The sequence below is a fragment of the Pyrgilauda ruficollis genome, unplaced genomic scaffold, assembly GCF_017590135.1.
Source record: "Pyrgilauda ruficollis isolate IOZ18807 unplaced genomic scaffold, ASM1759013v1 scaffold59, whole genome shotgun sequence".
Classification (NCBI taxonomy): domain Eukaryota; kingdom Metazoa; phylum Chordata; class Aves; order Passeriformes; family Passeridae; genus Pyrgilauda; species Pyrgilauda ruficollis.
Genome location: NW_024527599.1, coordinates 3,029,006 through 3,052,191, shown reverse-complemented (window position 1 = coordinate 3,052,191; position 23,186 = coordinate 3,029,006). Strand labels below are relative to the sequence as shown.

Sequence of the window (23,186 nt, the reverse complement as noted above, 5' to 3'; positions counted from 1 at the left end):
TTGTCTATGATTTTGTATTGCTTTAGAAAAACACGAGAGATGCTCACCTGTCCTGGCAGAAGTGGTTGAATCATGGATGTCTAAGCACTGCTGTTAAACTGGGGATGTGCTTGGCTTAGCTGGGAGTGGTGCTGCTGTAATTACTGTGCAGGAGGGAGACCAGCAATCAGGTGGGGTGGCAATTACAGAAATTGAGGAGGGAGTGGAAACTGGTGCAGTGCTCGGGGAGTTTGGCTGTGATTGGAAAGCTGGACCTGTTGTAGCCTTTTGGGCCCATCTGAGAGGATAAATTCTCTGAAAGACCACAAAAGAGTGGGGTTGAGAAGAGCTGTGGGTGAGAACTGCCTGGAGTGCCTCGGGGCTTGGAGAAAAGGATGAACAGTGATCAGTGCCTGTGGGATAACAGGAGCATTTCTGTGCTGTGGAGATTGGCCAGCTTTGCTCAGAGCTCTGTCCTGGGTCTGTTCTTTCTCACTTCTCCATCCCTTTGAAGTTCTCCAAGGCATGGACAGAGGGACCTGCACAGTGTCCTGCTCTGAAGCACCAGGAAGGCACAGCTGTCTGTGCTGCCCTTCCTTCAGTGTGCTTGTAAAGGAACCAGTTAAAATCCTGATTAACTAAAAACCTTCAGGTGTTCACTTGGGTGTCCTTGCAGGACATATTTCAAGTGGCCTGGAGCTGCAGTTAATCACAAATATTCCTGTATTTAGCTGTGGATTTTCCTCTTTTCCCTCATTTTGCTGCTTTGCAAAGTAGAAGCAAACTTTAAGACAGATGCCAGAGCTTGCAGTTGCATGGGCTGAGGCCAGACAATCTCCCAGGAGCACAGCTGTTGCTTCTTTCTTTGAGATCCTAACAAATACTGAAACCATTCAATTATTTAAAGTGATACTTCTCTGGGAAGAGAAACAGATCGATTCTGAAGTGCTGTGAGCTTTTTCTTTCTATGTTTCTCATCCAAGCCCATCGTTTCACACCTGGATATGCATTTCTTGTGTGAATTGCTGGAATCAGACTGTTGGAGTGGCAGGACTTGGCTGGGTCTTGAAGTTTAAAGCAGTGAAGGAGCGTCAGCAAGCTCAGATTTTGGAGGTCACCTTACAGTGCTGGGGAACTCCTGAATGGCATTTCAGTTTGAGATGGAATTTTGTATTTGTCACCCTAAAATCAGATGAAACCTAGAAGAAACATTTGCTGTTGTTGTCACCCCTGCCCTGTGTCCCCTGAGTGTCCTGGGTGCAGAGTGGGGGAGTGAGGCAGCCCTTTTCACATGACCACCCTGTTGATAGCAGATTGTGGGGGTGAAAACCTTGTTTTCCAGTTTCAGCTGCCTGTTCCTATGCTGAAAAGTGCCATTGTTTCACCAGCATATTCTCAGGGCAATCAAGGACACTTGGAAATGTTTTTATAAAGTAAGAGGCCTGACTGCTCCACTTGGAGAGGAAGGGTTTTATTTTCCAATGCATGGCAAGGAATTGTTTTGGAACAACTGAAAACAAGGTGCTGTTAAGGCAGATCAGTTCTGTGCTTGGAAGGGAGTTGCTGTTTTCCTTATGTAGTTTCTTGGTAATTTGGTCCCACAGCAAAATGAAGTTCTTGTTTCTACTGATATTCTTACTAATTTTGCAGGAAACTTGTATCCTTGAGACCAGTATTTCCCTGCAAAATTGGATTGACACATCCACGTGGATAGATGGTGTCATCCTGTGAGCCTCACCCTTAGGCAGCCCAGGATGAAGATCATTATTGCATTTTATCATCACAACCACAACTGCAAACCACCCTTGATTAGTAAGGAAACAGTTGGCAAGCAGCTTTTGCAAGAGGTTTGAAACAAAGCTTAAAGGCAACCACATCAGTAAATTCAGTCTCTTATCTTCTTCCATTTGTAACTCTTACCATAAGAGATGTCTCCTGCCCGTAGTGCACAGTACTTGCAGCATGCTGGCTTTTGGGAAAGTCAGAAACTTTTGGAAAATTCCTGTCTTTTGATTTCCATCCCTTGGCACGCTGAGATCCAAGAGGAACGCTGCCATCCATCATCTCTTTGAAAGCATGTGCCATAAATAAAAGTGCATCTGAACTCTGATTTTGTAGCTGCTTGGATTTCAATGGTAGCTCAGGATCCTGTGTATTTAACTGCAGGATTGAACCTGAAAGGTGTTTTTCAAAAACCTCTTCCCTTCAGTCCCATTCTCTCCTAACAACCCCTGCTACTGTGGCCAGTGTTTGCCAGCATTGCCTGGCTGTGTTGTGTTGGAGATATCCTTGTCTCAGGGGTAAATAATAGTTTGAATAAACATCCTTTCAGTCTCTGACTTCCTTCCAAGGGATATACAAACCCTGGATGCAGTGACAGAAGGAAAAAAAAAAAAGTTATTTGAGTCAAAGCAAGCCAGGAGGGGTTTCTTTGCTGAGTCCCTGCCCTCAGCTGCCTGTGCTGGCCCATCCCTGCTGCCCTGGCAGGTGACAGAGCTCAGCCTTGGCTTTCCCATCTCCTGTCAGCCAGAGCTGCCCAAAAAAATGCTTGGGAATCTTGTGCAGACACTTAATTCAATGCTGCTTGAATTACTGTGGTTTATCACCAGCTTACCCAATCCCTTTTTCAGACACCAGTGATCCAGGCAGGTTCCTAGCAGAAAAGCTGAGGTTCTCAGCCTTGCCAGCCTGGGTTTTTTGGAGGAGAAGGGGTTATTTACCACCTGAGGCCAGCAAGGAGCTTTCCAAAGCTGTCTTGTGGAGGAGCCTTGTTGAGAGCTGCACCTTCCCAGCTGTCCAGGAGAGGGGAGCCCAGCCTTGGTTTTGAGAGCAGGATAACATTTTCAGAGGAATTTAAATCCCATGTCTGACCCAGTGGGGAATATGGAGTGTGCAGCTCTGGAAATGTGCTCTCTGTGCTCCTTAAGGAAAAGGAGGCCTTAGGGATAGGAAGTCCAAAATCCTGATTGCACATCCAGCTGCTCCAGCTGTGGTGGAGTCTCCTGTCCTGTCTGGCTGGGATGATGGTTGGGATAACACTTCTGTGCCCTGCTGCCTGCTGAGCAGGGCTTTGAGGTGAGTTGTAGCTATGAGAAAGCATTTCAGTAAGAAATTTTCATGTGAAAATAGCTTTTTTTTTTTGTTTTTTGTCTATCAGCTTTTAAACTGTTCCCCAAACAGTCTTGCTCATGCACACGTGTGTGGATAAATTAGCAGCAAGGTGTCTGAAAAACCAGATTCTGAGTCTAAAAATAAAGGCCATCAAATAGATGTGGCCCCAAAAGAGTTATTTAAGCAGCTCTAAAGACAGGAATGCTCCCTTCCCCACAAACGTTTCCCAGTTCAAAGCATCTGCCTTTTTGAAATTTTGCCCTAGAATTTCCTCCAAATGCAAAAGCCTTAAAATAGTCTGGCTCATTTGGCTTCCCCTTCCTGGGGATATTTCAGTAAAATCTGCAGACAATGCCCCGAACCTCAGAAATTATCTCACTAATGATCCTTTTATGGGAGGAAACAACAGCTGTGGGTGGAACATTCCTCTGTAGGGTGTAACAAAATTTTCCTTGGGACTCCCAGACTTGGACTATTTTGGATGCCTTGGGAGAGGCTGGGAATGCAGGAGCTGCTGTGCTTCAGTTGTAACAGTTTCTGGGGAGCCAGTGCTACGCAGATTTTTCCTCTGGAAGGTTTTTTTTTTTTTTTTCCCTTCAGAGCTGCTGCTGCTGAACTGGAGTGTGGGCTGACCTTGCTGGGAGCTGCAGCCCAGTTGTGGCATAATTTCCTCTGTGCCCTAGGGTGCAGTATAAAAAGTTCCCATAGATTTTTCCACGGAGCGTTTAACGCTCCCCGTATGGTTTGATGTGTCACTCCTCAGTTGTGTTTATTGCTGGAGCTTCTGCATGGACTGGCTGTAATTTTTCTGACAGTTGCTGACATGCCTTTACTGGTTGTTTGGCTGAAGCTGCTTCACCTATCAGGCTTTTGTCCTTGTAATAAGGAGCCTCTGCATTTGCTGCTGGTTTAACCCTTGGCAGTGTCTCTGCAACCAGGATGAGGTGGATTCAGCTGAAATCCGTTTTGGAAAGAATCAAGAGCCCCAGAGCATTCCCAAGATCCCAAATGGATCTGTGGCTTGGTAGTTTGAATCTAAATAAAACCCAACAAACTTCTTCCTGTTATCCCTGGTCCATCTTTCCCTTCCTGCCCTGTGTAAGTGACTGAAGTTGCATCAAACAAGGTGTTTCAAAGAAAAATGTGGTTTATTGCTGAATGTGTCTGACTCCGTTAGGGTCTGGCTCAATTAGTGCTAGAACAAAGTTAAGTGTTAACCAGAAGAGCAAGTGGATGTGCCTGGGCTGGGAAAAGCTTTGGATGTTTCTCATGGCTGAAGATACTGGCTGATAACTTGGATTGCTTTGGTTGGCTCCTTCTTTGTTTTGCTCCATGAAAACAGTGATATATATTTTCTTTCTCATAACTCCAGCAGTACAAGAAAAGGGATGGCAGCTGCTGTGCTCAAATAATAGGAATATATCCTTGCTGCCCAGACAGTTCAGTTGGCCATCCCATCTTCTGGTCAGCCAGGGCTGTCCTTTCTCCTGGCATGTGAAAATGAACATCTGGGCTCTGCAGCTGTGGGGAGACTCTGCCTGCCCTGCCCTGGGTGTGCTGCAGTGTCTGGCAGAGTTTGAGCCTGTGGAAGGAGGAGGCTGTGTCTGGCAGAGGAAAATGCCCACAGGTTGTGGGTTTGACAAGGTCATAGCTGGAAATATGTGAAATACTCCCCTGGTTTTTCTTTTATTTTCTTTAAATAGAGATCAGGAAACACTTTGCAGAATCAATAGGGGGAGGAAGGAGGAGATGAAGATAGAGAGGGATGCAGGTGCTGCAGAGGGCAGTGGGAGTGAGGTCCTCTGCTGCTTTTCTGAGCAGTGTCCTGAGCCCCAGGGCAGCTGCTGGGTGGTGTCACCACAGTCAGTGGCTTGTCCTGGGTACAGCAGTGTCAGCCTGGCAGGCAGGGAGGTGCTTTTGTGCTCTGTGTGCATAAACCTGCTTAAGAAGCTGCTCTGTTGCTTCAGCCTCCCTCCTTCACCTCCACCTCCTTGGGTGGAAGTGACTTTTCTGGCTGCAGGTTGTGTTTCATGCTGAACTGAGGCACTCAGTGCCTACACATCTCCGACCCTAGGCACTTTCCTGGCGTTTATTTATTTATTTAAACACATACTCACTTCCAGACATCAAATTCCAGTGCTGCTTCCTTGGCCCCAGTGCCCAGGTTTGGCTGATGTGGAAGGTGTTGATGTGCCCCTGCTGCTGGGACAGCACTGACTGTCATAATCTTTTAATAAATAATTAAATCTAGGTCTCTGAAATATGTGGGGGCTATTTTGTGTCACAATCCCTGATGTTGTAAGCACCATCTCTCAGTTCTATTCATTCTCTCCTGCCTGGCTAAGCTTTATCACCTGGATTTTTATGAATGGGTCATTATTCTGAAATGTGAGCATATGAAATATGACTAGTGTTAGATTTCAATACCTTTTTAAGATAGTGAATGGATTGGGGTCAAATATGGCGTTTTAAGCTGTGTGACTTCATATATTTTATGAAAAGTCATGCCACAGTTTCTGTAAGGCTGCAGCTGAGTGATTAAAGTCCCATAATACTCTTTTGTAAGCCATGAATAATAAGCAGGAGCTGAGCTGCCAAAATGAATCAAAAGTGAGTTTCATTCAGAGTCATTTCCCTAGTGAATTGTGACAGCTGGACAATGTCCTTCCCTTGTAGTGACACTGAGCTTTTTCTAGCCCAGAACACGTTCAGTGAACAAGGTTTCAGGTGAATGGCATGCCAGGAAGAACTAGTGCTGTTTATTCTCATGCTGGCATAACTTTTGCCATCTGCTGCAAGGCAGGAGCAAGTCTGAGCTTGACCTTGCCTTGTGCTTCAGCTCAGGGGATGTTCCTGTCCTGCAGCCTGAGGCTGGGATGGGGTTGTGCTGGTGCTGTTGGAGGCACTGCAAGCTGCAAACTGTGACCAGTCCTGTGTGGCTTTGATGCCAACAAAGCAAGAAACCCAGCCTGAAAATAGAATTCCAAACAGGCAGGAGATTGTGTCTTATTGTGGATATTTAATTTTTTTCCCCCCTCTTTTTTGTCTTTTTTTTTTTTTGTTGTTGCCTCATATATTTGATGTGTTGCATCCATGCCTATAGCAGGTAAACTGACAGGAATTCCACTTGGAAATCCCTGCTTGCAGGGTTCCTGGTGTGCCTGTCCTTTCCCCCTGTTTATATTTGCCTTTAAACTCTTAGCCTGTGCTGATTTTGACTGGGGCAGAGAAAGAACCCCATAATTGTGATGAAAATTAACTCTACACAACCCAAACCAGCGCATGAACCTGGATACGAATTCATCTTGCAAAGTCTGATGTAACCTGAGTGGTTGCTAAACTTACCCCCCACAGAAGTCTAGCTCTGATATTGCAGATGTGGCTCTGATATTGCAGATGTGGCTCTGAAATTGCAAATATCACCGACTGCAGTGTGCAAACACATCAGCACACAAATCAGCTGGAGTCCCTCAGTCATTGACAGTCTTCCCAAATAAATGGAGTGTGCTTTCCCTCTGATCAAGCAGATCCAGGCAGCTCCAGGGAGGGTGAGCAGCACTGCCAGGGGCTCTGGGTTATCCAAGGTGTGTGCTGGGCACAGGGAGGTGCAGCAAACACCTGCAATCAGGGTGTCAACACAAACAGGAGGGCAGAGACTCACAGCTTGGCTATTCTGACGCAGATAAGGAGAATAATGAGTGTCTGCAGAGATTTTGCTACATGATAATAGTGTTTAATTTTGGGCGTGGGGCAAGGCTGTGGCTGCTCACCTGCCACGTGAATGAAGCTGTAGTAACCTGCATGAGGTGATGGTGAAGCTGTAGTAACCTGCATGAGGTGATGGTGAAGCTGTAGTAACCTGCATGGGGTGATGGTGAAGCTGTAGTAACCTGCATGGGGTGATGGTGAAGCTGTAGTAACCTGCATGGGGTGATGGTGAAGCTGTAGTAACCTGCATGGGGTGATGGTGAAGCTGTAGTAACCTGCATGGGGTGATGGTGAAGCTGTAGTAATGCACCATGAGGTGATGGTGAAGCTGTAGTAACCCACCATGAGGTGATGGTGAAGCTGTAGTAACCCACCATGAAGCCTGATGAAGCTCTAGAGAATTTACTTTTTAGGTTATGCAATGCCCACAATTAACATTTAAATGGCCACACTGCCCTGGTGCAGATTAGGCACTGTAAAACTCATGTAAAATTACTCACAGGAGCAAGGCCACCCAAACCTCTGTCACAGCACATCAGCACCTTTCTCATAGTGCAGACACCCCTGTGCAGGGCTGGGTGATGCTGTAAAATTTGGGGTGCTGCAGACACCCCTGTGCAGGGCTGGGTGATGCAGTAAAATCTGAGGTGATGCAGACACCCCTGGTGCTGTAAAATCTGACAGCTCAAGAGAGATGCTGGACCAGCCCAGGGGTGCAGTTCAGGAGTTAAGCTGCAAGGTTTTGGCCAGAACTACCTGCAAATCAGCTGTCACTTCACCCCCTGTGTCTGTCAGTGTTTGTGCAGCTGTTGAGAACGTGGGGTTTGATTTCTAAGCACGATTTGGGGTTAAGTGAAGGGGCAGTTCCAGCAATTTGAAGCTTCGTGCAGCGTTGGATGTAATCTGCTGATATAAAGTGTCCTGTGCAGCCTGAGTGGTTGGGATTGGAGCTGATGACACAAAACTCTCTTCTTCAGTGACAATTGTAGTAGTTATGTACTATTTGCTGAACTGCCAGGGTGGAAATCTGCTAAAATCAAACCCTGGGGTGATGAGCCCTTCAGGTTTGTGTGCTCAGGGAAATCAGCTGGCACTGTCCTGTGCTGAGACAAGCCCAGGCTTCAGCTGCAGTGGTTGAGCCCTGGCTGTAAAACGTGAGGGTTTTCTCTAAAATGAAATCAGTCTGAGAATCAAAGTAAATTTCCACCCTTCCCCAATCTGGAGGGACTCGTTTGTATGAGGTTTCAGCAGCAGAAAATGTGAGGCTGGTTCCAGTGTGAGAGGGTTGCTTTGAAATCTCCACAGCTGAGGCTCCTCAGAGAATTGGGGATGGGAACTTTATTTTTAGTCGTGGTCTAGATTTTCATTGATCTGGGCTGGAAGTGTGGCAGCAAATGAAAGAAGCATTAACACTCGGTATTCAAGAGCAAGGACCAGGCCAGGAGCATTAAATTCTCAGCATCATGACCACAGCCCTATTTGTAACATTAAAAATACATTTGGATGCTGTGAATTTGGCAGATGTCAAGTGTCTATAAAACACTTGGTAGAGGGCAGCTTTCTGATGTGAATAACAACATTCAATTGAACTATATATTGGCTGGAATCAAATAAAAACAACATGTTTCTAGCACAACACCAGCAAGCAAATAGAAACCATGGAGGTATTTTAACCATTACTGGGGGGAAAAAAACAGTGTTAGTTCAGTTAATCCCCAAGCAAGGAAACTTCACCTGAAAATTTGCTTTTTCTCCCACTTCAGTGACATCTTCTAGTAACACACAGGCCTCTTAATTCCTATTTGCATATTTCCTGGTACTGGAAATATTTTCTTGCACAAGATTCCTGATGGGATGCATAAAGAGGTATTTAGAAATTAACACACCCACTAATGAGCTGCTGGTTGATGGGGTGATGTGACAGCTCTGTACCTGGGCTGGGAGGGGAGGAGGAGGCTGTGTCCATCTGCAGCACTGCAGGCATTTGGAGAGACTGACTGTAATTCACTGGGCTGGTTTTTTTTGGCTGGAATAATTGTTGCTAACACTGTTTTTTTGTGTGTATGAATGTCAGCCTGGTACTGTAAGTCACTGGAACATAACCTTTTAAAGAATGCATCACTTCCAAATTTAACAAAGAAGTCACAGTCTGCTCCCACCTCTGCTTGGGTTGTTTTCTTCCCTCCTTTTGCTGCTTGGAAGATCTGGTGTGAAAAGGTGACACAAGGAATGATGTGTGGTCTGACCTTAGGAGTTGCTTGGGACAGTGCCAAGGAAAGCAACTTTTTGGGCAGTCTCTCAGTGATTCATGGTTTACCTCTGCTCCCTGTTGTTTTACACCGGTGCCTTTGGAGTCTTTTGCTGTCGCATCTCAAGGTGAAGGAGGTTGCAGAGCTGTGGCTGATTCATGGGCTCGTTTTTCCCTCCAGCTTTGGAGAATTTGGCAAACAGCAGAGCTGCTCACTGGCTGCCCAGCTTACCTGAGCTCAGGCTGTGAGCTGGAGTTGAGTTTTCCACCTCCTGTGTGTGGTGTCTCAGCTTTCTGCTGCGAGCCCAGGGGCTCCCACTGCATAAATACTGGTTGAAAAACAGGGATGGCTGAAAAAACATCGTGGCTTTAAACTGGGGGACCCCCCTGTGTGTTCCTCTCCATGAATTATTTTGGGGATTCACTTCTGCAAGGCAGCCCTGGAGGCAGGACACGCCACATCCCCTCCTTCCCTCCTGCATCCAGGATGTGTCGGACACACTAAACCACAGGAGGAGGAATGTGATCCCTGGCTGAAGCCTTGTACCGAGCACTCTGTGGATGCAGCCTCTCCCCCCGTGGCTGGTCCTGCCAAATTTACTAATTTAGCTGGTCTTTGCCAAATTTACACCGGTCAGAGCATTTGGGAAACCTGGGGTCAAACGTTAGGGAAAAAGCTCGGACACCCTGGCTCTGCCTCCCAGCCGAGCCCTCTCCATCCACACCGTGGCTCTCAGCTGGTGCTGGCACTCAGAGCTTGCATAAAGTTGAATAAATAATGCTGATGGGTTAATTGTAGCTTGCAGGCTCAGTTGTTGATTAGAGTCATATGGTGTTTTTCCAGTACGTCGCAACCTTCGTTTCAACATCCTCGTTTCGTACAACCACAACAGATTGTGGCTCCAGTCTCGTTACTCATTCGTGGTCCTCTGCCCCCGGAATGAACTGCTGGTGCAGGGAAGGAAATGCAATAACTTCACTGCTGGTTGCTGTTTGGGGTGTGTGCATTTCCGTGTTTCCCAGTTGCACTGGTGAGGAAACCAATAAATCAGTAACGCAAGGTGCCACAGCTGGGACATCGCTGCCTGTCTGTCCTCCAGCATGGCAGCCAGACAGGCTGCAAGAAAAGCAATTCCTAGCCTCTTGAGGCTGTTTTTCCTTAGAATTTCTATCCAAAAGAAACCTATTAATAAAACAGTAACAAAAGCAGTAAGAAAATGCTTTTAAAATTCATGATTCACTCTTGTAGCAGGAGCAGAGTGTGAAGGGAAATGCATTTTTTCCTTCAGCTTGGCTGTGGTTTCCCCTCTCTTTTTACAGCTGGAAGAACAGTCATTAGTTACATTAATAAACTTCTGTATTGCACCTTGAGCAATTAGACCTACTTTCATGCCCTAGATGTTGGTTTCTTATCCCTTAATAACACTGTTTATTAAATATGAGGTGTTTTATTATATTTGAAATTTGTTTTTCTATTTGGTTTGCTCTGTCTTTATAGTAATTGGGAAGGTGATGGTTTTCTTTCATTATTGGGTAATTTTCTTTGTTTGTTTCCTCTACACACAGTATTTTACTCTCAGATGCTATGGTTAGAGTGTACAGCAAAAAAAGTTTAATTGATTTCTTTAACTGTCTTCTGGTTCTTCTTAATTGCACATGTGCATGAAATAACACTTTTTTTCTGGTTCTGAACTTCATGCCAGATCTGACAGAGCTCTCCTGACTTTAAAAAAAACAGATTTTCACACAGTGTTACTTTCAGCAAATGTTTGAAGAAATGGTTTCACCTCTAAATGTAAATTATACAAATGATACATTCATTATATAAATATATATATAGATTATATAATGCATTAGTGTGTTCTGACTCATGTAAGGAATATGCAGCTTTTTTTTTAGGAGAATAGATAAAGATTTATGTCTCAATGGCTAAGCAAATATTTTGAAGAAAGTTTTAAGGAATGAAACAAGTGTTTATGAGCAATTCTGATTTACTCAAGTTTGCAGTTGAGTTCCCTATGTGTTTTTTTTTTTTTTTATTAATTTTTTAACAGTTATGGAAATGTTTTCCCTTCTCTGAGGGATGAGATGCAGGACTGGAACAGAAGAGCAGCTGCTGTTTGGTCTCTCCCCTGTCCCAGCAGCAGGAGACCACAATTCTTTAATTCATCAGATGGGGCAGAGCTCACATCATCTCATTTGTGTTTTCCCAGAGTTTTTAAGGAGGTGGAAGTGTCAGGACCAGGTGATGACACCAGTTTGCCTTGTTTTTGGCAGTTTTAAGTGCTCAGGGACAGAATCCCATTTTTCTCTGCTCAGTGTTCCAGGGGCAGTTTTTAGGTGGGGATTTTGCCCACCCTGAGTGTGCTGCTTTCCACTGAGCAGCAGCAACTTGTTCTTCACCCACTTTCCTGTAAAGGCTCTCTGCTATTTTTTATCACAATTATTAAATATCACCATTAGAAAAATAGTTCTTTTGAAGAAGCTCTGAATTCCTGGGATCATGCAGAAAAATCAGCATTTGCTGTTAGTGCTGAAGCAAAGGGAAACAGCAGTTGGCATCTGTGAAGAATTTCAAGCTGAATCTTGAATTTTATACAGACCTATACAAAGCTCAGACCATACAAAACAGTTGCTGCTTGCTTAATAACCCACTTATTAATTACATTACAGAGTAATGTGCTGCAGGCCTGAGCACAGAGACAGAGCTAAATATGTTGAAAAGAGCATTCTTTGCTTCTTTGCTTTGCACTTAATCCACAAGCCTTGAAATGGAGGAGAAAATTGAACTCTCAAAGGAATTGGAGAGGCTGCTAGGGGCTGTTCAACCACCCTGCAGCACATTTTTGTGTGTTCATGAGCAGTGGACATCTGTGACACCAATCCATAAAGTGTTAACTTTCACATGATTCAGAAAATTTTTCAGAGACTTTTCTCCCCCCCCCCCCCCCCCCACTCTGGAAAATGAATTATAAACCGTCTCCAGCTTTTATACTTTTATTATAACCCAGCTATATTCCAGCAAAAGCTCCTGGCAGATAGTTTCCTCATCCATTTCCAAATGAAGATGTGTTAAATTTATTTGCTGAAGGAACTTGTAGCTTGTGCTGTAACCTTGGTCATGGGACTGGATATAAAACCAGAGGGATATGAGCCCACTTAACAGCAGGGAACAAAGTGGAGCTGGAGCTGGAAATGTTATCAGGCTGGGAAGGCAGAACGTGTGGAATTACTGCAGAAGGCAGATTTTGGACATGTGATTTTGGACATGTGGCTTCCTTCTCTGCATCCACGTGTGGTTCACGCTGCTTGTGTGAGATCAGGCTGTGCCATGGTTGGATAAAAGGGTGCCCCAAGAAAATAGCACTAAAATCCAGGTGAGAGCCATTGCCTGGGCTCCATCTCTCTACCTGTGCTTAGAAAGAGCCATTCCTCCTGCAGGTGTGTGGGAGGCTGAGCTGCCCATTCCAAAGGAATCAGCATCATGTTTTCCACCAGGATAATGTCCTGCTAATTCAGCAAGGGGTTTGGGCAAGCACTCAGTGTTCTGTATGTGTGTTTTTTATTTATAATTAATGATGAGCATAGAGGTCTTGTGGAGGTTTCATTTTTCTGCTTTAAATATGTGTTGATCAGGAGGAAGTTCTACCTATTTTTCCACACTTAGTCAGTCAAACTATATCCCAGTAACCTTAAAGAGCTGCTTTCATAAAATATCTTGATGAAATTTTGCCAAAGCATTATTGTAAAATGGATAGTGAAACCCTGGCCCACTCAGGTTCAATATTCCAACGTGGTACATTGACTTTTGTTGTGCTGCTGGTATTTTCTTTTTAAGAAAGCTGTTCCCCTCCAGTGCCCCAGCCCCAGGGACTGTTAAGAGCAACTGTGTATTTCTTAGAAAGGTGAAAACTGAATGCAGATTTTCTTTCCACTCTGACCTTGTTTCTTTTCCAGGCCCTGGAAGAAGCCCAGAAAGCCATTCAACAGCTCTTTGGTAAAATTAAGGATATTAAAGACAAGGCTGAAAAATCTGAACAAATGGTGAGCAGCACTTTCTTTCTGGCCTTTGAAAGGGAGGGGACACTGACTTTTCCTGTCAGTAACATTTTTGTCCTTGGTCCTGGCTGGTTGGTGATTTCCTACTGAGCCTGTGTTGAACCTGTGGTGTCCACAGGGCTGCTGAGCTGACACCTCTGCAGTCCCAAAGAGGAGAGAGTGGCTTCCCATCTCCTGAAAATTCCATTGCTGGGGCTTGATACTCAACCAGAATCCTTTTTCACTCACTAGGTGAAGGAAATCACCAGGGATATCAAGCAGCTGGACCATGCCAAGCGTCACCTGACCACCTCCATCACCACCCTCAACCACCTCCACATGCTGGCAGGGGGGGTGGATTCTCTGGAGTAAGTCTGGGAATTCCTGGTGTGAAGTTTGTGCAGTGTTCTCTATGGGTCTGTCCCAGCCTGCCTAGTTTTTTGGAGGGAATTTTGCTCCCAAGTTTGGATTTCTGCTGGTGGATCTGTGTTGCTCTGAGTGACCCCCAGCCTGTTGTGTTTCACAGTTTGTAGCATTGATTGCTTGAATTGCTCTGTTGATCCTTGGTGATAAGGAATGAGTCTGGCTTCATTAAGGAGTAGGACAGCCTGTTAGGAATCCTCATTAGGGATGTGCTTTTGGGAATCTGGGAGGATTTTTGTCACTCTTGTATCTAAAACTGCAGTGGGTTTTGGTAAAGGTCTGCTCTAGTTTTCATTCTAGCATGAGTTTAAGGAAACCTTGCAGCTTGTACTGTGTGTAAATTGGGGGTTAAATATTCCTAATAATCCTTTTTGGTTTTTTTTTAATATGCCTGAGGAACACACAATCTAGGAAAATACAGGTTTTTTTGCATGTTGCATCTGTGAAGTTGCACAGCCTGTTCTTGGTTTGTAGCAAATCCTGCACGAACGCCGGGTCGTGAAGTGCTGAGAATTAAATTTTACTTAGCCTGCTGTCTCCACTGGAATGATCCTAAAGGATGATATAAAAATAAATTAACTTGATTTTCTTTTTTTTTTTTTTTCCCCTGTCAGTTCCCTGTGAAAGTTATTAACAGAGAAGTCAAGGCTAATGGCTTTTCAGCATCGTTCTCCTCCAGAGAAGCTTTAACTCACACTTTGTGTGTGATGACGAATGGCTTCACTCAGGTCATTACAGTGAAATAACATTTACTGCCTCCAGACCCATACTGGGAAGCGGATGCATTCAGTAGTTTACATGTTCCTTGCCAAGTGTTGCTTTTGACATTTATGTTTTTTTGGAGGCATTGTTAGATTTGTGCCAGATTGGTTTATTTTAGCATCGCTTAAGTGAAATTTTAATGCTGCCTTGGAATGTTAGTGAAGAGCTGTGTGTTTTAGAAAAATAAATGTCAATAAGGACCAGCGTGACCCAGTGGGGATGAAGTAACCTGGTGGAATTACCACCCAGGATTTTCATTGAATCTGCCTTTGTAAATCTTTAATTTCCTCTGCAGGGCTATGACCAGGAGGAGACAATATGGGGAAGTTGCCAACCTTCTCCAAGGTGTGGTGAATGTGTTGGAGCACTTCAACAAATACATGGGGATCCCTCAGATTCGACAGCTCTCTGAAAGGTAAAAGGTTCAAATCCTTTCCTGCTGGGGAGGAAGGGTAGGAAATGTCTTAGGCAGGTTCAAGGTCTCAAGGATGTGAAGTTTGGACATGGTCCTTGGAGCTTCCTTACAGCCAGAACAAACAGGTTAAAACTGGGCAGAGTTTGCTCAAATCTGGAGCAGCCCATTCTGTTCAGCAGCAGTAATTATTGTGGATGTAACTCACTCTTTGCTTTTTACTGGCTGGCTTTTCATTTTCTCACCTGGAGGAGCCTGTGGAAGTGCAGGTTGTTGTGTGTGATGTTCCCATGCAGGTGTTTGTGTGAGCCCTGAGGTGATGCTCTCTCCTGCTCTGTTCAGCTCAGTGATGGAGCCCAGCAGCCTGGCATGAGGCACAAATCTGTTCCTGCACGTGGTGATGTCTGGGCCCCTTTGTGCCTCACCAGGAGCCTCACTGCTGCTGAGCTGCTGCCAGCCTGCAGAGCCCCAGGGCTTGGACAGGCAGGATTTCTCCTTCTGCCTTTGCCAAGCTTGGTTATTCTGAGCACCTTCAGTTTCTTCTGCCAAAACCTTCTCCCATTGCCCAGTTCTGCTGAGGTTTGAGGCTTATAGCCAATCTGCTGGGCTTGTGCAGCTTTGGTTTTCTGGAGTTACACTAATTTGGGGAGGTTTGGTGCAAGTCCCCACCACCCTCAGCAGGTGAAGGCTCAGGGGTCACTAAGCCACCATTTCTCCTCAGTCTTGGCTTCATTTGGGATGTGACAGCTGGGAGTGGAGGGAACAAGGCCCTCCCTGTTCTAGGGGACAGTGCTGTCCCTGCCTGAGGTGACTTCTCATTACTGAGGTGCTCAAAGGAGTCTTCCAGGCACAGTCATTAATTTTTTTTGGTGCCTCCCTTTGCTAAGACAGCAGCTGGCTCCCTGTGTTGTTTAGTGATGGAAACAGAGTTTGAGTGATTTGTTTGTAATGTTTTCATGTAAATCTGTTGGACTTTCTTTATGGTATAGACACCTCTTCCAGAAAACACAGATGGAATCCATGAAACAGAGCAGAAGAAAAATCCACTCTAAATCTAGAGAAGGGATGGGGCCTTGTTTAACAAAGCATTTGACCATAAGCATTTGCTTAAATGAACATGAACATCAAGGAAATGTAAACATATGTCAGTGCTTTTCTGAGCTGAGGCTGTTGTCTATTCCAACCTTGTGCTCAGAGAGGTTGCTTGCAGTGGTAATGCCCTTTGGGCAGAAACCTGCTGTCATTGGCCATTTTAAGGCCAAATATCATTTAAACCTTGCTCTAGAATTTCCTGGCTGGTTTTCCCTTTCTGGTGGATGATTATTTAATACTTTTGTAGTTGCTGATTGTTGTAGAAACCAATTCAGGCTCCTGCTAACAGGCAGGGTGGTTTTGAGTCACGCCAGCGAGACTGGCAAGGACATGGAGGAAAACTTCTTTTGTTTTATTCTCCCTTCAAGATAAGGATCTGAAAAGCTCAAGAAAGTCTGTTCCTCCTATTTTTAGAATTGCCTCGGCAGGGTTTTCCTTCCAGTGTTTATACAGGGAGAGCTGCACCATCTGGTAGTGATAGAGGAGGCTGCTTGTGGGGTGAAAGGAGCTGCTCTGGGGTGCTGCTCAGAGCTCTTTACTGCTCCACATCCAGGCAGAAAATTCCTGCAGGGAGGTCCATGGCACCATCATTCTGTTTTTGGGGTTTGACTCCGTGGCTGTGTGTTAGGGCCTGGGTTGGAGTTGACTTTTCCCTCTCTTTTGCTTGGAAATCCTTTTGTGATTCATGAAACATGACAGGAAGTTTGCCTGGCTTCTTGCAGGGGTATTTTTAGGCTGTGAAATTGCTGGGGTTTGATATCTCATGGATTTGTTTTAGTGGTGCAAGTGAAGCCTCTAGGATGTTTGGGAAGGCAAGAAATGCTTTAGTAGATGTTGGCACAGACCTGTGACAGTAACCAATGTCTGTTACATACAATAAGCCCTTTATATACACTGCTAAAGGAGCAGATTCTGTTGCTTTCTGAAATAAAAAGCCTCTTTTTTCATGGTGTGAATGGAGTGAAGCCAAGTATGAATGGGAAACCATGGGAAGGAGAAGTGCCTGCTTGGTGGTGTTGGATGTGCTCTTTGTCATGGGGTATTCAATTTAGGCTGCTGCTCCTGGATGCTGTGAGAAGTAATGATGTGTTTTTAATGTTGTTTTCCACCTGTTCTGTCCCTTTGAAAATAACCAAGCCAAAATCCCCCTGTAAGGATTCATTGGAAACCTGGACTGAACTCTCAATTAGTTGGCTTCTTGTGCTGATCCTGTTGAGTATTGATGTAAAAATGTCACAGTTCATAGCCAAATGTAAATATTTTCCTAAGAGTGTTCCTAAAGCAATTTCTAATGCAGTGCATTGGTAGCTGTTGTAGTAAACAGGAATATTTTCTTATCTCTCAATCCTCTGCTGTTTTCTGTCTGTGGAGGGCTGTACAATTAGTGGTCCCAAACCCACCCAGAAAAAATGGTCTTGCAGGCCTAGCAGATAGTGGAAAAAAGCCTGGAAAGTATTTAGGAGAAAGATAATTATAAGTTTGCCACAGGAAAACAGGCTGGCTCAGCCTCTTTTTATCTCAGCAAGCTGCCAGGCATGGTTTAAGATTTCTGGTAGCTTTGGCTAAAGGAATTGTGGTTTCTAGTAATTGAATGTCATTTGAAACATAGCAGTGGGTTTTCTTGTTTTATTTTTTAAAGGCAGGGGAAATGGGGAACAAAAGCCACTAATAATAAAACAGAAGTCAGAGAAACAGAAATCATTAATAGTTGGATAACCAGAGGGTTTGGCAAGCCCAGGAAAAGGCAATTCCCTGCTGTGTGGGATGGCTGCTGGGATATCCCAATTTCTGAGGAACCTACCCAGGGAAAGAGACCCTTATCAAACCCCCCTGAGGCTCTGAGAGATCCTAAATCTCTGACCTGGGCTTGCTGAGCCAGCTCACCTGGTGAAGTGGTTCCACACACCCTCAGGCACGTGCAGGGTTGAATTTCCAGGTTTTTATGGCTGCAGTGTCCACTGCATGGAGAATATTCTGAATTATTGCACAGCTGACAGCTTTCCCCAGGAGCAATAATCTGCAGTGGCTGAAGCAAGTGCCCCCCTTGTCCTCTGCCTGAGGCAGTTGAGCTCCAAAGAGGTAGAATAAAGGTTTTCTTGCTTCTGAGTGTGTTCATAATTGTGAAAATAATTGAGTGTATCTGTGTGTGTGGTTATATAATAAGTGGTTTTTACTGAGAGGGCACTGGGGCTCCCTGTCCTTGCTCACACCTAAACTTTTGGCTGCTTGGATGGCTCTGCCCTGTCCCTCTCTTAGAAAATATGAAGGGGAAAAAAAAAAAAAAGATTCAAACTTGTTCTCCCTGCCTGCTTTTGAGAGATTTTTTAATGCAGGACCTATTTTTAAAAAATACGTATTTTTAACATCCCACTTGAGCAAGGCATTCCTGCAAGTTTCTTAATTTAAGGATATGAGAATCCCCATTAAGATTATCCTTAAGTACTTTCCTGAATCACAGCCTAAAACAACAAAGCTTGTGGACAGGGCTTTTAACTGCTTGACAGAGGCTCTTTTAAATTTGTTGAGTCTTTAGGAATCTGGCTGCTGCTCTTTTCAGTGCCTCCACTGTGCTGCACTGCAGCTGTTGTCAAACAGAAATGTCCCCACAGCCACTGAGAAGGAAAGGAGTATCACTGCTAATAGCTTCCAGTTGTTCATACAAACTCACTAATTTCTGTGACTCCTAATTCTACACACTTCTTTTTTTCTGGGTTATTTAAAAGAGAAAAAAAAAATCAGTCTTTTTAGTGTCTTTTTGAATTTTTTTTTTCTTTTTTCCCACTTCTTTTCCTGGAGAATGAAAGGTTTGTTTCTGTGATATTTTCTCACACGAGCTACAAGTGGTTTCTTGTAGAATTTAAGCAGGAGTAGACCTGTAGCTGTGGTTTCCTCCTTACTGATTAAATTCCCCACTCCTATTTCGACATATTAGTGAATTCCTTTTGTTTCCCACTTACGAAGTTGTTAACTGGATGTCTTTACCTGGAAGAGTAGAGGAGTCTCTGAACATTCCTGTGAAGCAGAGAGCTTAAGTGAGAATTATTTTTGACACTGCAGGCAGGAAGCTTTTCCAACAAAATCCCCATAAATAAATCCTGAGGAAGGCAGGTCTTACATCCAGTTAAATCACAGATATAAAGTTATATTTCAGCCATCAATTTTAAAAGACTAGAATTTTCTGTATTTGGCGCCATGAAAGAATCCAGCATTGTCAGATCATCTCGTGGGGTTTTGCTGCTAATGGAACTCGAATGGGAAGATTAAAGAAGCAGATCATTCCTTGATAAGGTTGAGGAGTCTTAAACAAGCACAAAAAAAATTCCCAAGTCTTCTCCCCACAGTCTGAACAAACATTTTCACAACAGTAAATGTCGCCAGTCTTGCTGAAGTATCAATCTCAGTGGAAAAATCCACTGTTGGAGTGATCAGTTTAGACCTGAAAGCCTTTCCAGTATAATAAAAACTGATGGAAGAATTCAAGGGCTGCAGAGGGATAGAAGTGCCTCACTGTTTGCTTTGGCACTTCCTAGTGTGTGTAGGCATTTCCATTTCCCTAGAAGTATCAATTAAGCTGTATTGACTTTTATTTCTGGAAATTGGAAGCTTTATTCTCTCAGCCAAATAAAGGGCAAGGTTGTGGTTTATTCTACTCCCGTTTCATACCTTTTACTCTTTTGTGCTTCTGTAAGACAGTGAGAATTTATGGGCTAAAACTGCTGCCAGCTGTATTCATTTAGAAGTGGATCAGTACACCTGGAGCTGTGGAAGGTTCCTGGTGAAGATTGAGACATTGTGAAGCTTTTTACTTGTTGGAAACATATTTCTGTTGAAATGTGGTGAACAGAAATGAATTTCAGTGTAGATCACACTGGCATTAAAGGCCTTTCAAATAGCTGATTAACTGGCCCTCATTGAAATATTAAATGGCAGCAGGGCAGGAGAATCCAGGACATGTTCTGCTGCAGCTGAGGGCTCAGTGCTGCGGGGAATTGTCATTCAGGGAGCAAACACTCTCCCAGTTTTGACACACAGACCTTCTGAGTGTGGATATTTTCTCTTCAGCACCCTTTTGATCCCTTACAAACCTTCCTGCAGCTGCTGGTGTTGCAGCCACCCTGCAGGGAGGTTGTAGAGCACCCCCAAAGCCCCTCCTGTGTCCCCCTCAGGGTGAAGGCAGCACAGAACGAGTTGGGGCAGCAGATCCTGGCTGACTTCGAGGAAGCCTTTCCTTCCCAAGGTACAAAGGTAAAGTTCTCACTTTCCCTCTTCCTCCCGTTGAAAAGTGTCACTGAAAACTCTTCAGTATGATTGTTGTTGGATTTAATCTCATTTTTCCTCTGGGTTTGGTCCCTGCCTGTTTCAGGAGTTTCTTCAGAAAGCAAATTTTTCACTCTGGGGGGGAAGTGCCACCCTTCCCTTCACTCTGCACACAGCTCCTGCAAGAGGGCTGCAGCCAGGCAGGGAATGGCCAAGAATTCATCTCTGGCGTTTCCTTGGGGTCTCACCCAGCCCCTGGTTATTTGTTAGTCACAAAAATCAGTGTTTTGTTCAGAGGAAGCCAAGCACAGGCTGGCTGTTGACACAGTGCCACCAAGTTTGTGTCTGGTTTACTCAGCACAGATCTGGGCTGGGGCTGAAGCACCAACTGTGCTTCCCCAGCATTGTGCATCCAAACATTTGCAAACAGTAAAGGGAGTAGGTGTGAATTCGAATTTACTTCCAAGAAAACATCAGTTCTGTCTTTCAAAGTACCAGCTCTGCTGGTTTCTTCATCCCAGTGACAAGTACAGAAATGAGGAGACTCTTTGGAGCAGTTGGTGGAGGGCAGATCTGTGTCTGTGAGAAGCAGCACCAAAGCAGTTTTTCTAAAAAAAAATGTTTCTAAATTTTCTGCCTTTACCATGGAACAACTTCATGGTCAGTGAAATGGAAGCAGCTCAGCTTTCATGCAGCAGAAGAAAGATGCAGCAATAAATAAAGAGTAACAGCAGAAAAGAGAATAATAGGAAAGGATAAACCTGGATGCATTTACAATCACCCATTCAACTTGTTTAACCTGAAATAATTTTCTTCCTCTTTATTTTGACAGAGGACTGGTGGGCCCAGCAATGTCCTACGTGATGCCTGCCTGGTAGCCAACGTCCTGGATCCCAGGATCAAACAGGAAATCATCAAGAAATTCATTAAACAACACCTCTCAGAGTATCTGGTCCTTTTCCAGGAAAATCAAGATGTAAGGGAAGCTTTGCAAGCTCCATTTGGATTTCACGTTTCACAAAATTCTCACTTCCACAGGTTCCTGTGGTGAAAAGTTTTTATTCCAAGGGCTTGGAAGCTGATTCTGGGTGTGATCTGGAGTGGCTGATGAGTGGGAGTTGCTGTTATCTCTGCCAGGATTCTCCCACCTTAGACCTCAGTTTCTCAGATCATCACTAGAAATGTTTTCTCTCCACTTAGAAAATAAACAAATTGATGTTAGATTTATTTCCTGCCCTGCAAAGGGTTGAAAAATGAAACTGTGAAAATTGCAAAGTCAATACCCCCTGCCCAGACAATCAAGAAACACCCCAAAATGCTTAGAAAGCTGAGGGGGAGGGATTTCTAGAAAGTTAATTATCTTTATAGCTAATTTTTAAACTTCCTGTCTTGATACTAACAGCTTTTTTAAAAGTTTACCATAACCTTCTTGAGTTTGGTAAAAAAACCCCACACAAACCAAAATCACCTTTAGATCAAAATATATTTTATCAATTTCAAATGTTTGATGTAGAATAGAGAAAGGCTAAACTGCCTAAGTTCAAATAACATTTTTCCATCAAAGTTTTCTCAATTAATCTTTCTCCTTTTTGACCAGAAAACATAATTATTGAGGGGGAAAATCCCATCCTGCTCAGCTTGTAAGAATTTTAGTTGGAGTTTAAATGTGAAAATGTAAGAATCAAGGAATTGCTGCACTCTCATCCCAGTGTTGAATTTAACCTCTTTGTCTGAAACAGAGAGGGTGGGATCAAATGAAATATTATTGGATTGAGTTTTCAATAATCTCTGCATGATTTAGGAGTACTGTTATCCTCATTTTCAACAGAACTTGCTCTCTTAATTCTCACAAGATAGGATTTTCAGTCTGGCATGTGTTTAAGCACTTGAAATCCCAGAATCATTTAGGCTGGAAAAGACCTTCCAGATCCTTGATTCCAGCTGTGGCCAAGTCCTAAACTGCTAAACCCTGTCCCTAAGTGCCACATCCACACATCTTTTAAACCCTCCTGGCATGGTGACTCAGCCAATTCCCTGGGCAGCCTGTTCCATGCTTGATAACCCTTTCCGTGAAGAAATTTTTCCTAATATCCAGTGTGGGATTCACATTCTCTGAACCTGGGAGAAGCAAGGAATGATCAAAACAATTTTTATCTCATTTTCTGCTGTTGTGTTTGTTTACAAATGGAATGCATTGTGGAAGGCTGTTTACCTGAAGGGAATTGGTAATTGGATTCTGGTGTGAGTGTTTTGATTCACTGACTAATTTGAATCCAGGTGTGTGTGGGGACTGTGGGCTGAGATGTTGTGCACTGGAGTTGAGTTGAGTGCTTGGCAGATTCAGTTTAGATGTAATGCAATTTAACATATAAGAATATAGTGTAATGAAGTAATTAAGTAGCCTTCTAATAAGATGGAGTCCTCCTCATCATTCCTCCTGGATGTCGGGCAAAAATATCACCGATAATCCAAAGCATTCAGAGGGTCTTAATCAATGTAAAATCATCTCTGATTGAGAGAGAGCAGAGCTGCAGCAGCAGCACAGCTCTGAATATTTGCTAAAGATGCTGGTGGTGCTAAAAAGTCTTTGTCCTTGGGTTCAGGTGGCGTGGCTGGGCAAGACTGCCCAGCACTATGCCTGGATCAAGATGTTAATCCATGTAAAATCATCGCTAATTGAGAGAGAGAGCAGAGCTGCAGCAGCAGCAGCACAGCTCTGAATATTTGCTAAAGATGCTGATGGTGTTAAAAAGTTGTTGTCCCTGGAGTTCAGGTGGCCTGGCTGGGCAAGACTGACCAGCACTATGCCTGGATCAAGACGTTAATCCATGTAAAATCATCGCTAATTGAGAGAGAGAGCAGAGCTGCAGCAGCAGCAGCACAGCTCTGAATATTTGCAACTGCTGCTGCTAAAAATACTGGTGGTGCTAAAAAGTCTTTGTCCCCGGGGTTCAGGTGGCCTGGCTGGACAAGATTGACCGGCGCTACGCCTGGATCAAGAGGCAGCTGGTGGATTACGAGGAGAAGTACGGGCGCATGTTCCCCGCCGAGTGGTGCATGACGGAGCGCATCGCCGTGGAGTTCTGCCACGTCACCAGGTGAGCCCCTCGCTGGGGAATCACACCCCTCTGAGCACAGAGAGGCAGAACTGCCCCA

General features: G+C 44.3%; 1 protein-coding gene across 2 annotated transcripts in view; it reads left to right on the top strand.

Moving 5' to 3' along the window:
• VPS53 (VPS53 subunit of GARP complex) overlaps window positions 1-23,186 on the top strand; it is a 63,166-nt gene that overhangs the window by 5,427 nt on the left and 34,553 nt on the right. For both annotated transcript variants that reach the window (XM_041482675.1, XM_041482674.1), the window contains exons 5-10: window positions 13,004-13,090; window positions 13,337-13,452; window positions 14,565-14,684; window positions 19,940-20,018; window positions 20,863-21,006; window positions 22,986-23,128. In XM_041482675.1, coding sequence (XP_041338609.1) covers window positions 13,004-13,090; window positions 13,337-13,452; window positions 14,565-14,684; window positions 19,940-20,018; window positions 20,863-21,006; window positions 22,986-23,128 — 689 coding nt within the window. The remainder of the gene's footprint in view (window positions 1-13,003; window positions 13,091-13,336; window positions 13,453-14,564; window positions 14,685-19,939; window positions 20,019-20,862; window positions 21,007-22,985; window positions 23,129-23,186) is intronic.